This window comes from Lepisosteus oculatus, chromosome 15, assembly GCF_040954835.1.
Source record: "Lepisosteus oculatus isolate fLepOcu1 chromosome 15, fLepOcu1.hap2, whole genome shotgun sequence".
Lineage (NCBI taxonomy): Eukaryota > Metazoa > Chordata > Actinopteri > Semionotiformes > Lepisosteidae > Lepisosteus > Lepisosteus oculatus.
The window spans coordinates 7,426,730-7,444,481 of record NC_090710.1 but is presented as its reverse complement, the minus strand read 5'-3'; the positions used below and the strand labels follow the sequence as shown (position 1 = coordinate 7,444,481).

The 17,752-nt window shown below is 34.0% G+C and overlaps 1 protein-coding gene across 2 annotated transcripts in view; it reads left to right on the top strand.

Moving 5' to 3' along the window:
- gpc6a (glypican 6a) overlaps positions 1 to 17,752 on the top strand; it is a 338,150-nt gene that overhangs the window by 284,724 nt on the left and 35,674 nt on the right. The window contains exon 7 of one of the 2 annotated variants that reach the window (XM_015363660.2): positions 2,232 to 2,261. The exons of the other annotated variant lie outside the window; for it this stretch is intronic. Coding sequence (XP_015219146.1) covers positions 2,232 to 2,261 — 30 coding nt within the window. The remainder of the gene's footprint in view (positions 1 to 2,231; positions 2,262 to 17,752) is intronic. 2 annotated transcript variants of the gene reach the window in all.

Below are 17,752 nucleotides of genomic sequence, written 5' to 3'. Positions count from 1 at the left end.
CAAACAACTAACTTGGCAATTTAAAGAACATGTGGTTGATGAAAATATGTACTGAGTACACAATATGCACTCTGATCCTACATATTTAGCTAAACAGGCAGAAATCTGTAGTGTAGTTTTCATTAAATGATCGACAAGTGGAGTATTGTACAATGGCTAAAAGTGTGTTTTTTCATTTCTTCAGTGAAACACTTTTTCTAGATGATTTAAGTAGAAATATATAATGTATATTATAACATATATCATGTTTTATCTATTATAACATATATAATGTAACAATTAACATTTCTAGAATTCTAGTTCCCACTGTTGCTGTAGTGCCAAACTAGAATGATATAAAATATCAGTATTAATGTTAATATATATTTTTCTTTGTATTATGAAAGAACAAACATATACAGTATACAAATATATACAGTATACTGTATGTGTTTATAAAAGTATATCTATTTAAATATATACTGTACAATATTTACAGGTAATGGACATCAAATTGAAAACACCACTGTAAAGTCACTTGGCACGACATTGGTCCAACAAATACATACAGTATTTCCTGACACAAAATTTACCTGCATCTTGAATTATTTAGGAGAAATATGGCACAATACGTCCATATGAAAAATAGTTACAGAATATGCTATAAATGTTCAATTGGGTTTAGATCTGGTGACTGAGAAGGCCATGAAATATGGATAACATCAGTGTCATGCTCATCAAACCACTGGGCAACCATACATGCTCCATGGATGGGGCATTTTCATCCTGGAGGACTTTCCTCCCTGCAGGAAAAAAATGTTGCAACATAGGGTGAAGATGTTCACTCATCTGAGAAGCGATTAGCATTGACTAATGTCAGAAAAATGAGCTCTACTTCATTACAGAACCACCAGAACTCTGTTTGAACCAAGCACTCAAGAACGTAAAATTCTTTAGGTTGGAGCTACAGTACATGTTTACTTGTCTGTCAAGAAACAATAATTCATAAAATCTTATTACATTTTTGCACTGTTCTGTTTGTGCTCTTTGTACTGATCTACTTGAAAATGTGAATTGTCAGGCATGATGAGCAATTTGTGCCCTGCAACTTGAATACTTTACTAGTTATCCTACTATAAGGGGTTCTCAAAGGCTAGTTGCATGCTAGTTTTAAATGTATGAATTAATTATTCAAATTAATTCAGGGATATAGCAATTCTTTGCTTCTACCAACACTTGTCTTTTATTGTTAATGTCTATCCCTTCCTTGCTTACATCACCTTAGACACTGCTGCTCATCAAATATCTACAGTGTCTTGGTCACTGAAGCTCCTGCCAAATACCACAACAATAAACTCTCTTTCAAACTTACTGAGGTCTCCTATTGCAGCCATACTAGTCATAGGCAGCCAGGCCTGTACAACATATATGACCTGAAGCATGTCAGGATGATACTTGCTTAATTAATGCACGATCCACACCTGTGTGGAAGACTATGTATTCAACATGCCCAGTATCCTTCTTTTACCCAGGTGTTTCCATTTTTATGTCCACTACCTATATATTAATAATCAGTAAAGTACGATAAAGCCTAATTCTTACAATACTATAGCAAATCAAAATTTATAGTAATATAAATACAGGTCTTGTAAACAGGTTCTGAGGTTACAGATCAACCTCAAACAAAACAAAATGAGATAGTATATACTGTAAGTCTCAAATGCTTTATTTTCTTATTAGGCTTCTGTGTCTCTGTTAAGGTAGAAAAATGTTTTTACTGTATTTCTTTTTCATTTGTTTTTTTCATTTTCAATCATGAATAACATTTCAAGCAATCTATTGCACAGGATTACAGTGCCTAAATTGTTTTAGGTCAAATATATTTTAGCCACTTCAGATATACAGTATATGCAATGTTTAAGCTGTTTAAAACAAATTCAGTTTTTTTTTCTTTATTCAGATTTTATCAGCAACTGTGATGTTAAATGCATAAATATGGTTTTTGATAGAAGAAGCCCTCTTTTCATTGCTTTATCTGAGGTATTACATAATCGTGTAAGTTGCCATTGCAATTAGGAGAGAAACTGGTTATCTGAGCAGTATAATTTGTCAAATGCAATGACTGATATTCGATTTCTTTGTAATTGAAGAACTCTGTCTGTTACTCCAAAGATATGTTTTTCTTTTCCTTCTCCACTGTTCCTACTTTTTCAATGAAATCCTTCCTTTTTCTGTTTTATGCGGCTTTCCAGAGGAGTGTCTGGAAGACAATGCAACACAGCGTAAGCACACATGTTTTTACTCACTCAACCCATGCCATTTTCCTTTTGGTTGTCATAGCTTTCTTTTTACAGCATCTTCATCCAGTGTCTTTGGAATAGTCTTTTTGTGATGTATCAAGGTGAATTCCTTTGCGCGCTGAGTAAATCACAAACAACTGCACAGATGGTATTTGAAAGTGATATAGTGAGTGCAGAAGCCTTTTACTCCAGGGGTGTTTTCAGATGGTAATAACTTGGAAAAAATACAAAGATAAAGAAAGCTGTGATGTATTTTTTATTAGGCCACAATATTCATTGGTTGTGTTTTTTATTTTCATCTCCGTTTTTTTACATTTTCCAAATATATTATACTCTTAAGATTTAAGTGGACAACGATCAGATAAAAGAGCTACTGGAGATATGTGAGAGTTCATTCATAAAAAATGGGAATAATGCCAGAGAGCTTAGTAACTTATTATAATAAGTGTTTATAAAATATTTACATTATGATTTACTTTATCTTTTCTCTACAAATGCAAAGAAATACCATTGATCCTGTAGGTTGTGCACTAGACTGTGTACCTTCATTTACGGGACTGCAATTATGTTTTTTTCACAGAATACTTTCTCTAAGTACTGTAAGCTTAATAATATACATACAATATAGTGATATAGAGAAGACCTTGTATTTATACGATATATCTGAAGTTATCCCTAAACATTCTGCCATTTTGTTGCATTCCAACTTCCAGTACGTTTTATTGGCATGTTGATTATGAATTTGCAGGTTTCCTGTTCACTGACAGAGGAAAGAAAACCTTTCATCCTCATAGTATTTTTGTCATAGAAAGATAATTATACAGTATTTGGTGTATCTGATTTCTGGAGCACACAGGCATTCCCTCCACACAATAGTAATAAAAAATAAGAGCAAAAATAAACTTAGATGTGGAATCTTGGAAAGTGCTAAGATCCTTATTGCAACAGCTCTTAAAATTTTACAGAGATATTAAAGACTTACAGAGCATTATCTTCTGGTTGTTCTGTCCAAGGTGATGGTACAGTATAGCTCATATACCCTTTACTCAATGCTGATTCTCAGAATTATTTAAAAAAGATGGAGGAACAAAAGAAAAAGAGTAGGAATGTAACCCATTAGTGTAAGTCCTTCATAGTCCAACAGCTGTATTATTTCCACATATGTCAAAAAAACTTTATAAACTAGGGACCACCTTCTCCTTTCTGTTTATTAGCAGGCTAATAAAGCTTAAAAAAAACGTATACTCCATAAAATATGTGTCTAGATAACCTGTAGACTTTGAATTTCTCTGATGCCCCTGGGTTTCAGTTGTTTCTATATCAAAGAAGACCCCATTGCTGAAGTTAAAACTGTTTTGGCCCTCTTAATAAGCATAATGCCACATCTTCAATGGTCATAATAGCATGTTAGTAAAATTGATTGATATTATTTGAGTTATAGAGAGGCAGACTTCAGGAAGGACAGAAACAAAAACAAGGCTTCAAAGCTAACAAAATGACTGTGCTAGAAGACAAAAATTGTAGAGGATGATGCCATCAACTTTAGCCAGAAATCTCTTCTGCATCTTCAGATATCTGCTCATCTTAGTAAGTGTAAAAGACCACAGGATTTATGACTCCGATCTAAATAAGAACAAATCCTATACATTCATACTTCTCCGATGTACTGTATACATATAGTAAGAAACAATTCTCCAAGCATACAGAAAATCTTCAACCTAGCAGATACCTTTTGCTTTTGTTTTCCTGGTTATTCAGCTTTCACAGCATACAATCAAAAATCCTTTGCTCCCACATAGAAATTTGGAAAACCCAGATTTCCACATTACTTGGCAATGAAAAATATCTACAATATACTGTTCATCTTACTTATCCACCAGTAACAGTAACAAAACAATTTGTGTCACAAATACAAAGATCTCACCGTTGCATAAATGTTTCACCTCATCTAGTCCATTATTTAAGGCACTGAACAATCTCCTACATCCCCCTTTTTTCCTTTCTCGTTGCTTTGTTTTTTTATATCTCAATCTGCAGGGAATCATATATCATATATGTGTAGCTCACAACACCATAATGGTATTATTACCAAGGGTTCAGCCTACTTTTGATCTATCCTTCTTTCCTATTCTTTTTTTATTTTTTGGGACTAATAAGTTATGTATCCTGGAATAAACTATTGAACTAAAAGTTTCTTGTTCTGGCAATGAGTTCTGTGGTACAGTATGCTTGCACAATGCCATGCATCTCAGCAGTTTTTGTTGCCTAGTCAATTGTAATGTTATGTCCTGGAAAGCACAAGTCTTGAATTAATCAATTAAGTGAACTGAATGTTTAGATGTACTGTATTACGTATTATGTACTGTATTATTATAAAAGCCAGATTGCTTTTTATTAAAATACCTATCACAAATTTCCTGGTGCTCATAGATATCAGAACAAACACTATATAAATGTATTGCTCATTTATGTGCAATACATAAAACAAAAAGATTTGGTTTGAGAAATAAGTTGTTTTAAATGGTTGTATATAGTTTTTTTCTTATTAAAGAATGAAGTCTTCTTACAAAATATCTAACAATTTTTAAAGACAAAATTAAATTTTTGAAACTAACCCTTAATCTCTATGATAAGAAATTAAGAGCTTTATTAGGGGCATCTTCAGTTGCTTTGATTTGATTAGAAATTAGAAATTGCAATTAAATAGTTGGAGGAAGAACTAACTAAAAAAAACCTTCAAGACAATAAGGTTAAACATTAAAAATTGCTTTACAAATCAAATTAAAAACTCACCAGTATTAGAACAGAATTCCAAGAATATAATTAATTATATCTGCAGTTTCCTATGTGTTTTGCATATAGGAGGAAAGTAACCCATTTTATCCACTACTGAATTGCAGAACACCTTAGTGATGCATGACAGCAGATCAGGTGGATACATGAAAAATCATTTTACTAATAGAATTAAAGGGTAGATTTATTTATTTAGGTGGGACAAACTGCCAACAATCCCAAAGCAGAATTTAACTGGAACTGTAGGGTTAGCATGCTGTTATTTCAAACTGCTATGGGACTTTTAATGATCAAGTCAGGAACTCAGTTTATCATCTCATCCAAATGACAGTGTAGTGCCCCAGGTTACCATACAGGGACATTCAAAATTCTCTTTCACATAGAAGAGTATCACTGGTCTACCATGATTCTCTCATAATGTACACACATCAGTGACATTTGTGACTGCAATAGACAATGCCTATTTTAACATGTTAAAGGAAATCTACTAATTTCATTAAATTCCCAAGATGTTTTATGTATATCAGACTTCTCTCATCCCTTCACACCTTTTGAGATGCTGCCCTTTCTTTTCATTTAGCGGATGAATTCATTGTTTTCAAATGTTCTAGAAAGGGTTCTCGTCTCATCCCTGTAAAAGATTTTTCAGTCTTCGAATAAAACCTACTTCAGTCCCAGACACTTATATATGGGACAGAAAACTAGATAGTCTGGATGATAGTCCTATGGGGGCTCAGGTTTTCAGAAGTATTTTTTCTTTTTCAGAAAATGTCTTGACACCATCGGTACATTTTGAACAAGTTCATCCGTGTAACACCATACAGTCAGTTCTAGATGAGAATTGCTTCTGTTGCTTTCTGTCACAGGTGTGCTCAGGGTTTAAATATATTTTGGGAATGAAACTGTGATAGAGCACTTCTGACTGTGGCCATACAAATCAGTCTCATACTGCACCTACTCAATGACAATTCCCTGATTGCTGTCAACCTTCATGTGTGATGTCTTTTACCAGCTGGTCTTAATACAGCTAAAATTTCTACAGTATCTTGCAGATCTGGGGTTCCTTTTAAATCTCAGATGGCTAAATTTCTTTGTACAGTAGTTATATTTCTATTCTTCCACTAAATTAAAATGCTCATCCTTAAGAACTGTCTCAGTTTAAACAAAGGTCAATTCTCTTGTAATTCATTCAAACAGTCCCCTTATATGATTTTTCTCCTATAGTTTTGTTCTCACTTTCATCTTCCTCTTTCTTTTCTTCCTTTCTCTTTATGTTTTGATTTGTATCTGCTTACGTATTTTAATGTAATATAATACAAATTTGTTAATAATGAAAAAAAAACTAATAAATTACAACTGGGCAGTATGAATTGGGAAGTGATAAATCACAAGAGTGAGAACATAAGTGGTTTATGAAAAAGCTCACAGCATTTAACCCTTATAGAAGATTTAAAATATGATTAAATATAGGTTTAGAGCATATATTACCATCTGTATCGTTCTGTAGAAGAAATAGAAATATGCTTCAGCTTCATGTTCAATTCCAACTCTTTTCTTAATGTAAAATTGTAGAGGTTTTCTTCAACAGTACTAAATGAAATAGCACACAGAGATATGGCAGCTCCAGTTTGTTCTTGATTTAAAATTTGTTTAGAGGTAAAATAAAAATGTATTACAGAAAGGATCCTAACTGTGTTGTTTATGACAGCACAACCCCAGCATCTGCCTCCTGTCTATAATACTGTGTTGGAATAAGTAAACTTCAGCTGATGGTTTTTCAGAAAAAACCTATAGCCAAAACAATGCACAATACACTCCTGTAGTAAATATATATGAAATGAGACACTTGGAAAGATTTATTTTCTCAAAAAACAGAAATGTAAATTTTAATTTCTGATGTGACTGTTCATAGGTTGAGCATATCCTACCTGACAGAACCTGTAATATTCCAAATCAGCAAGATAGAAAGACAGATAGGAATAGATAAGTACTATATATAGAGAGACATAGATTTTCTTTACAGTACAGTATTCAAATTTCTCCTGCAACAGTTTCTTGTATTGATATGCAGAATATGCAGGATTACTTCTGTACAACTTATCTATGGTAAATTGTAAAATATGAAATATACTTTAATCCTGAATAGGTAACTGTATTTAAACATTACAAAGATAATAAGCAAAAAATGATACAATACCTAAATGCAAAATAATATCCAAATATAATTAAAAGACATTATAGTTATATAAAAGACATTATAGTTAGATTCTATATAGTTTTACAAAAATATGATTTCAAATAATTTAAAATATAATTTAAAATTGGAGGACTGACATTAGGCTTCGAATCACAAAGACTCATTCCATTCCATTTTCTCATTTCCTCAATTCATTCCCCGAGAAATGTTGCACAATTGTTAATATTAATATGCGGCAGCAGAATGGAGAAATGGTTGGGGCTCTGGGCTCCAACCTGAGACATGGGTTAAATCACAGGTGGAATACTGCTGTTTTACACTTGAGGAAGGTACTTCACTCAAATTGCTCCAGTGAGTACCCTGTTGTCGGTCTTCACTGTAAATGAGAATTTGCTCTCAGTTGACTTAGGTGGTGCACTGTACTATTGTTTCACATTTAAAGTGGATATTATATAGCAGGTCTCTGTCCATCTGTGATCAGGTTAATAGCTGCTTTCATAAAGGCCTTTTTCTTTTTATGAAGTACTGTATTTGCACATGATATGAAAAAAGGCAATGTTTATGAAACTTGAATTTATGATTCAGATATTACTTAACCCTATAATATGTTGTTTTATTTTCATATACTTTTGATTTTTTTACAAAACGTTTTTTAATGATTTACATTTTTGTGCCCTTTTTTGTCATTTTTATTAAATTTATATGGATGGCAACTGAACTGTGCAGTTGATAGCTGCTGTCAGGAAATCTCCAGGGAGATCTTTGAAGTTCTTTCTGACCATTAAGTTTCTGACACAAAGGAGTTCTTTGCAGCAGCAACTAATGGAGTCGAATCCTTGAGGACACAAGCCAGTAAACAAGCAACTCTCTCCCTCCAGCAGCTTCTGTACCTCTCACAAGGCAAGAGTATTACCTGCCCAATGCTCTGGTGGTGTTTAACATTAATGGCAGACACTGTCTGGTAAACAAGATACTGATAAGCTTGTTATGTATCCACTTGAGATAAGCTGAATGACACAGGTTTCCTGCAAAAACAAGAGTCTGTTTTCGCTCTTTTAAACACAAATAAAAATACGCTATTAGTTACACATAAATAAACAGAATATTGGAACTCATCCATAGAGCTTTTAAAAAAAATGTCTTTTCTAGTTTTAGTTTGAAGTTAGGGATGCAGAGGCCTGTTTAGCCTGTCAACCGGAGTCCCCTTATACCAGTGTCTCCAGTGAAATTTCAGGCTCTGCTCACAGAGAAGATAATTTATTTATTATGCTGTCATGAGCTTTTGATATTAGTAAACAACAAAATTTTCTGCTTAGAGCTTTGCCACAGAATTTTAAAATGACGTACATATGTTCAGAGACCACATGTATACAAAAATCTATTCAAGACTATCACAATGTATTATTTAAGCTTACATATTTAACAGGCAAATTTTTCTAATTGCTCGTCAATACCTCCTTTATTGCTTAAGGGCATACACTATGGTTGTTAATGCACATATATCCATTTTAAAGAGAAAAAGATGATCCTCCTACGTTTGCTGGTTTATATTCATCAGTGTACAATAGGAGTAGATGATGTACAGCACCTCATTGCAGATCAGAACTGAGGATATAGAAAACCTCTACACCTCTAGATATTGCCTCTAAACTTTTGGGAAATCTAGGATTCTGCCAAGAGAGACCCATTTTTTATGCTATTCCATTTATATGTCCGAACAAATCTTTGCAGTCTAACATGGAGTGCATACACAAAATTGTATCTTAACAAGAAAAATGAGACAGTGCCCGATGTTGTAAAGTACCTATTGTTCCTCTGTGAATGATTGCTTTCATATTGCTGTGCTCTTTGTCAACATGACGTTTTGTGAAAGACAGTGTTAAATACAAATTTATTTATTTTCTCATATATTATATTACTTTTATATGTGGAGACTATTTTTTCTATCTTTCTGCTCTTTGTTGTTGTCAATGTTTGAGTGGCAGGTCCATTATTTCTACTCTTGGAGTTTTTGTTTACATGACAGAACCTTTTTTACTTCTTATCTGACAGCAGTTGTATATTTGCACTGAGGTGAACAGTAAACTCTTGAGATAAACACTGGGTTTTTTCAAAAAAAAAACATTTTCTTCTATTTAAATACAGTACTTTTTTGCTTTTGTATACCATTTAGGTCTAAGCTGTTTTGCAGTTCTGATTGTAAAGACAATAAAGAGACACAGACCAGTCCACATACTAGTGCTGTCTTTGTTACACATGGAATTAAAGATCACATTACTTCTATAGAAGCACGTTTCTCCATATTCTTTTTTATGGGAACAGTAAAAGAAAAACATCAACATAAGACTTGTAAGCTGCTATAAGGAAAGAAGAAAAGATTTTAAATATGCTCTTAGTTCCTTATGTTAATTCAATGTCACAATATGGCTTTGTCTTCTAGAAAGTGTGAACCAAGTTGAGATGTTTGTTCTTGTGGGAATAGTGTCGAGTACAGTATATTGCTTGAAAGTGAGGCAGACTGACAGTACTAGAAAGACTTTTAAATTGCATAAAATGGACACTGGTAAGTATTCTGCTTCTGGTAAGCTGCATATTCACTGGAAAGGGTTTACAATAATGCCCAAGTCATTCATCACTTAAATGCTTCTTTCACTTTTACTCTCTCCTATATTGTCTCCTTGAAACTGCACAAGGTCTTTTCTTTCATTTAACCTCCTGAATCCCATTTAGGCTTCTGATAGAGGGAGAATGGCCTAATGATTTGAGTTGGGAACTGGAGCCAACAGTTTCATTACATCCCAGCTCAGCTCCTGATGTACTGCTGTGGTTGAGCTAAAATGAGGAGTACAATGGTATTAGCCTTTTTAACTCCCTGAGTTTCAATGTACTTTTCTTAAATTTTATATGTGCATACTTAGAACTTGGAACTATGGTGGAAAGGTGCCAGTTCTTAAACATATTAAACAAAAGCAAGATAAAAGTGGCCTCTGTGGTGACAGTATTAACTTTGATGCTGATGTAGATTTTTTCATTTGAATAATAATGTGAAAACTCATTGTTCTTTCTTTGTATCTAGATTTTATAATAGTTTTCATACTGTATCTGCACTGCTTTCAATTGAGATATGTATTTTTATATAAAAGTGTGTCATTCTATCTGAAAACCAGCCACCTCCAGCTGCCAGGCAAAAACAAGATACAGTAAGTAAATATTTACACCATTCACACAATTAGTCGCTGTCCCTTACAGCAACTTGTCCCAGGAATAAACACCCACAATCTCTTAATGCAGTATGCCTCAAGTCTGAAACCTTCAATCCTTCTTGTAACAGTAAAGATTATTTTTTTAATCATGATTATTATTGTTATTTGTTCACAGCTATTTCATAATTAGATTTGATATAAATGCACAGAATCCTCAAGAATCCTTGACACTAATTAAATCAAATCATTGACCCAAGAGTCATAATTTCCACACGTCACTTGAGTGCAGCTTGCCAAAGGCATCTTGTGACTACCCAGGGGAAAGTTGTCATCAATAATTGGGGTTTGGAATTTGCAAGTGGGATGTGGGATGAAGTTTTAATTTATTCCAGACTTTAGTGTTCCTATGACAAACTCTCTGACGTACTAAATTAAAATAGATACAGAAATGCAATAGTCTAGCTTTTACTGCTTGTCATTGGTGCAGTGACTTCAGGAATCTGCCACTGCTGCTTAGCCACATTCATTTTCTTTACGTCTAAAATGTGAACAAATGTCACCACAGGATCCTCTGAAGCTCTTTCCTGAAAAACAGTCACTTAGCTAAAACTATAATACAGGATGCAAGGAATGGCATGAATTCTAATAGCAGCGTCTTTCATTTTGTTTGTTTCAAATTGGAAAGGTTATAAAGGATCTTATTAAGGTCGCATTGGTTGAGGCTGGTTAAACTATTTTCTGTCTTACATATTTGTTCAGAAAACACTAAAACATAGAACATTTATTTTTTCATGTTGCTTTTAATTGTTAAAAATACAGAATTCCTTTCACGGGAAAATTCACATGGTTTCGATATCTATATCTATACCTACTGCTCTGCTAGTGAGCCTCAAAATCTAAAATCTGGCAGGCATCGGCTCCTAAATGCTCTCAACTAGCTTGCCAAATTTGATTATTTAGATATCATCAAATTCTAAGTTGCCTCAGATTTCTGTCACTCGATATGCAATTATCCATTACTTTGTACTCATGTGGTAATTTCCTCCACAGTCCTAATTCAGTTGTGTAGGTGGAAATTAATTGTGCCTTCTGCAGATTAGATTTGGAAAAGTTTACTGCATGAGTATAGTAACTGATTCAAACTAAAGAGAAACATTGTACTGAACATATATTTGAAAACTAGATTTTTTATCTGAAGTTTCAATTAAAATTAAGAACAATGCAAAATGTAATATTTCATTTAGATTACTGTCATTATTCATAACATTTGGATTATTAGGATTCCAAATGTAATTATGTTCACTAAGGTCGTGCGTGCCTTAATACTTGCATCCCAAAATGTAGTCATGCTACCTCTGTTGATTCAGATGGCAGTTTTGAAACCTGAGCTGTCCTACAGTGCCAAAATGAACATGAAGACATCTGGTCTTACCCTCATTATTTTCCAAACACTCTAGTGCTTTTTTTTGGTGTGCGAAAGAACAGTAGCTAATAGCAAGGCTATTGGTCTTCCAATATACCCCATGTTACAATTCAACTGATTTACACTTAAGAACTCGCAAGGGCCATCTCAATGTTTATTTCTGAAACTCTTGAAAAAATATTTTTAATCTTTCTGCGTTCTTTTAAATTCAGAATATACTTTAAAACTTACATTTTTTAACCGTAGCAGTTGTACAGCTATTTCAAAATGTATAAATGTCTGAAAACATCTGTGGAGACTACTTTGACCCCATTTGGGATTTTAAAAATCCCTCTGCAATATAGAAAAAAAATTGAATTTAAATGCAATGAACCTGTGAAAGTCAAACTAGGTCACATTCTTGGTCTTTCACAGATGAGTCCCTTGAAGTTTGACTGTGAGATTTTCTTAGTCATATGACATGTATCTTTTTTATAATGAGGCATATAGCAAGTTTCCTCTACATTTTATTGACCAGTTTTGTGTCCGAAATATAAGATTCTAAGGCATGTTCTGCATTTAATATCAGTTTATGTTTGTGCAGGCCTACAAAACAATATATAAATGTAAGTCCAGTTAATTTCATACGAAGTATAGATCCCACATATATTTGAACATGTAAAGTTGAAACAGAAAACTGAAAAAGCATATGTTTGTGCTGGAAATACTTTTTTCTATAATAATACAAAAACATTATATCTGCTCTTTTTAATCAAGATTGTGTTGGGAATAGATGAGGACAATATTTAGCACATTTAAAATTCTACATCCCTGCAAATTTTAACCTGATTTTTTTTCTCTGAAATGATGATTTAAAGAAGGCAAGGTGGTCTTGCCACCATTATTTAAGGTACAGGTCCCGTTTCTGCCTCATGTTCTAGCTTTGCTATTTGTTCAGTGTTGCTGTATTTGCAATAGGATATTGGACATAAGACACCTTAGGTCAGACTGATAACAAAAGAGTAATTTTTCATGCTGCAGTTACTCTGGAATGCCCCTATACTGACCTTGGTCAAAGCTGCGGACCCAGATAAGAATGTGTTCTGTGGGATGTCATATCAGCAGTCTGGAGTAAAAGAATTTCCCCAAGGAAAAAGTCTTTCTTTATTTATTCCCATTTCCAAAACACAGCAATTGGATAAGAGCAATTTAATTGTCATAGTTCGTTACATATAGGTTTCTGACTTTTTTTAACCAAATATTATGTACACACAGCCATTTAATCATTCTATATAGTCAATATCAATCATAGTTATAATTTCTGTCTTCAAATGTCTCCTTTAAAATAATTATATTTTATAATGCCATAAACCAGTCTCATTTGATTAAAAATTGTATTGTATTTTATTTTTATACATATATCTACATATATATTTTTATGCTCCTATCATACATTATCACTCCATTATTTTCCATATCTTCTCATGTCTTTGCAATGTGGTGGTAAACATCCATATCTTGAAAAACCACATGAATGTCTAGGAACAGGTAAAATAAAAAAAAACTAAAAGTGTAAATAAGAATGTTGTTTATATGCACTTTGTTCTACAGGTACATAGGTTATGTTTTTAAATCCCTTATTTAGTCAGATGTGTCAATATCAAGACATAAAGGTACCGCACATTGACCTCTAGTTTACATTATAATTTTAAACAAAATTATAATCAGCATCTGGTTGCTAACTAGACCTCGATGGAGAACCAGCACAGAAAGAGTGAATGTGGTCATACACTCCAAAGAAAAAGTGTGTGAACCTTCTAAGTTGCTCTGTGTTCATGGTTGTTTGAGAACTAAAAAGTAATTAGGTCTTCATGAAAAGATAACCTTATTAAGCATATAACACAAAGGTATAAAATACAGTATATTGTATCTGAGTTATTTTATTAACAAAATTATCCAACAGTAGATATCATGTGAATAAGAATATGAATTAAAAGATTCAATAAGTGGTAGCACCAAGCAGTGAGTTATATTAGACATTTCCTGTAACTGTATTTCAGTTTCTCAAATTGGCTTTTTTAAACTTTGGCTCATTCTCCCTTGCATATCAACTTCATGTGGTGACGTTTGAGGCTTTCCTTAGGAACAGCGTGCCTTAGGTCCTTTTATGATTTTCAACAGGATTTAGTTCACAGCTTTGGCTTGGCCAATACAAAATTTGATTTTTTTTTTCTTCAGCCATTCTGTTTCTGCTTGAATGTTTAGGATATCAGGAGGGATTGTTGTCAGATCCAAGATCAAAATGAGGAGGGGTGAGCTGTTGGTGTAATATTGCAGTAAAATTCAATCTTACCCAGGTTTATTGATAAAGCAGTTAACATCCACAATGGAAAACTACTGTCTTACATGATCACTTTATAAAGGGACAATGTGTAACTGTTATCCTTTTCATAACTGAATTCAGTAAAGTCTTATTGAACGCAGGTTGGTCCATTGTAGATTTGGTTGTGTAACGGATATACCCCTGCGTATAACAGAGATCCCAGCTGCCTGGCAGTGAGGGACGAACTGGCAGGGCAGGAGCAGCAAGGGTGCAAAAAAGCAATCAAATCTAAACCCACCCTGCACTTCACTTCTAAGGTCTTGTAAACTGGGGTCTATCACAGTTACTAAACAGAAAAATAATAAAATACAGAACATATATTAGAACTGAGAGTTCTTAACTGAAAGTTCTGACAAGTGTCTTAAAATAAATAGGCCCGTTATAATGTGGAAAACCTGCAGCTGGTCATCTACCATGTCATGTTGGAAAAAATAACAAATATTTAGTAATCTAGTTTTGGAAGATTTTTATATTTTAGCTCTGCCAACAGATTACTTAAAATAATCATGCTGTTTAGAATATATGTTGTCTATGCATAATGTATTATTCACAACCACAATTTCAGCTATTAAAGCTCACCAGTGTCACTACACTACTGATGAAAATTCAATATCTGTAATTTATGGTAAGGAAAACCTTTTGTGTTTGATGTACCAACTGTATTAAATGCAATTACAAAAAAGGATGTGGTCAGCTTGAATGTACTTATAGCATAAAGCATCCCTCATCTCCATTTTCAGACTTCTAAACCATCCATGTACAGTACCAATTATAACCACCTAGTAAAGATGAGACAGTCATTTTAAACCTACGGAAGCATTCTGTCTACTGTTTCAAGTTGCAGCTTAATGGAAGCAAGTATTTGGATATCCACTCTTGAAGATGTGGTTTTATATTATTTTCTAAACACACAATTTTGGTTTGTAAATCTGCAATTCAGACCATTTAAAAATACAGTAGGTGCAATTAAGTTTCATTCTTTAAATTCAGTATCTCAGCAAAAGTAGAATCCCCCTTGCCTGAAAATAATTCAAACAGTGAAAATTGCTTAAACCAAACATTTAATTAATACATATAATATAATAAATTAAAAACAGACAATGCTTCAATGATTTATATAACAATCTCTGCTGCCACAAAAATAAAACATTACTGTAGCCACTTTTCAGGGAACTGTGTAATGAAAACAATAAAATATCTCATGTCCAAATGTGTTTAAATTGTATTATGTGCCTGTAGCACCTCATACAAAAGCAAGAAAACAAACCATATTATACATGCACAGTAATACTGCATTATTAGGTGGAATACTTTACTAATTACAAATGACAGTCAATTGTCAACAGAAACAGTAGGATATTTGGAATATTATTTGCAATATTACTAATATAATTATTTGAGTGAGATATGAGGGATAAAGAAACACTCTTTGCTTTGTGCGATTCTTGTACTGTGGATTTCTATATAAATACAAAACCTTTTTCTCCCACTATAGCAAGCCTGCTTCCTGGGTTACTGTCTGCTGTGTTTGCAACTGGTGAAAGTGTCTGCTCCCAAGTGGGTGCCTACTCCTACAATATTTAACTAAATTATACTCTAAAGAAGTTCTTCAGTCACTGCAGTTTACTGGCTGGAGATTGATTCAGAAGTGTCCCTGAGCTACTCTTGGTGAACTGAGCAGAGAGCATTACCAAGGGAATTTCTAAACTTTTCTTTCGGTTACAAACTATAAACAGTAAAGTGTTTGAATCATGAATTGATGGAAAGCTAAATAATGTGTTTAACACAATCTACAGTGGTGTGAAAAAGTGTTTGCCCTCTTCCTGATTTCTTATTCTTTTGCATGTTTGCAAAACCTAATAACTGGTTGGGCCACCCTTAACAGCAACAACTGCAATAAAACTTTTGCGATAACTGGCAATGAGTCTTTTTCAGCACTGTGGAGGAATTTTGGCCCACTCATCTTTGCAGAATTGTGTAATTCAATTGGAAGGGTTTTCGAGCCTTAACTGCTTTTTTAAGGTCGTGCCACAACATCTCAATTGGATTCAGGTCAGGACTTTGACTAGGCCACTCCAAAGTCTTCATTTTGTTTTTCTTAAGCCATTCAGAGGTGGACTTGCTGGTGTGTTTTGGATCATTGTCCTGCTGCAGAACCCAAGTGAGCTTCAGCTTGAGGTCACAAACAGATGGCCGGACATTCTCCTTCAGGATTTTTTGGTAGACAGCAGAATTCATGGTTCTGTTTACCACAGCAAGTCTTCCAGGTCCTGAAGCAGCAAAACAGCCCCCAGACCATCACACTACCACCACCATATTTTACTGTTAGTATGATGTTTCTTTTCTGAAATGCTGTGTTACTTTTACGCCAGATGTAATGGGAAACACGCCTTCCAAAAAGTTCAACTTTTGTCTCGTCAGTCCACAGAGTATTTTCCCAAAAGTCTTGGGGATCATCAAGATGTTTTCTGGCAAAACTGAGACGAGCCTTTATGTTATTTTTGCTCAGCAGTGGTTTTCGTCTTGGAACTCTGCCATGCAGGCCATTTTTGCCCAGTCTCTTTCTTATGGTGGAGTCATGAACACTGACCTTAACTGAGGCAAGTGAAGCCTGCAGTTCTTTGGATGTTGTTGTGGGGTTTTTTGTGACCTCTTGGATGAGTCGTCGCTGTACTCTTGGGGTAATTTTGGTTGGCCGGCCACTCCTGGGAAGGTTCACCACTGTTCCATGTTTTCGCCATTTGTGGATGGCTCTCACTGTGGTTCGCTGGAGTTCCAAAGCTTTTAGAAATGGCTTTATAACCTTTTCCAGACTGATAAATCTCAATTACTCTGGTTCTCATTTGTTCCTGAATTTCTTTGGATCACAGCATGATGTCTAGCTTTTGAGGATCTTTTGGTCTACTTCACTTTGTCAGGCAGGTCCTATTTAAGTGATTTCTTAATTGAGAACAGGTGTGGCAGTAATCAGGCCTGGGTGTGGCTAGAGAAATTGAGCTCAGCTTTCCAAAGATGTGATAAACCACAGTTGATTTATGTTTTAACAGGGGGGGCAATCACATTTTCACACAGGGCCATGTAGGTTTGGTTTTTCTTTCCCTTAATAATAAAAACCTTCATTTAAAAACTACATTTTGTGTTTACTTGTGTTATCTTTGTCTAATATTTCAATTTGTTTGATGATCTGAAACATTTCAGTGTAACAAACATGCAAAAAATAAGAAATCAGGAAGGGGGCAAACACTTTTTCACACCACTGTATATATTTTCAGGAAAACTTTGAATTAATGTTAGTAAACTTTAAAGGTTAGTTGTTTACAGAATATTGTTAAGAGAACTGGATCAATCCAGTGTCAAAACTTTCTTACAGCAGAAAATAATAACAAGAAAAGCATTGGTCATGGAATAATAAAGCCATGAGTTCAATCAGTCACTATGGAGCAAGCAGTATAACAATTTGCAGCTGTATTCCCTGAGCTCCAGGAATACATGCAG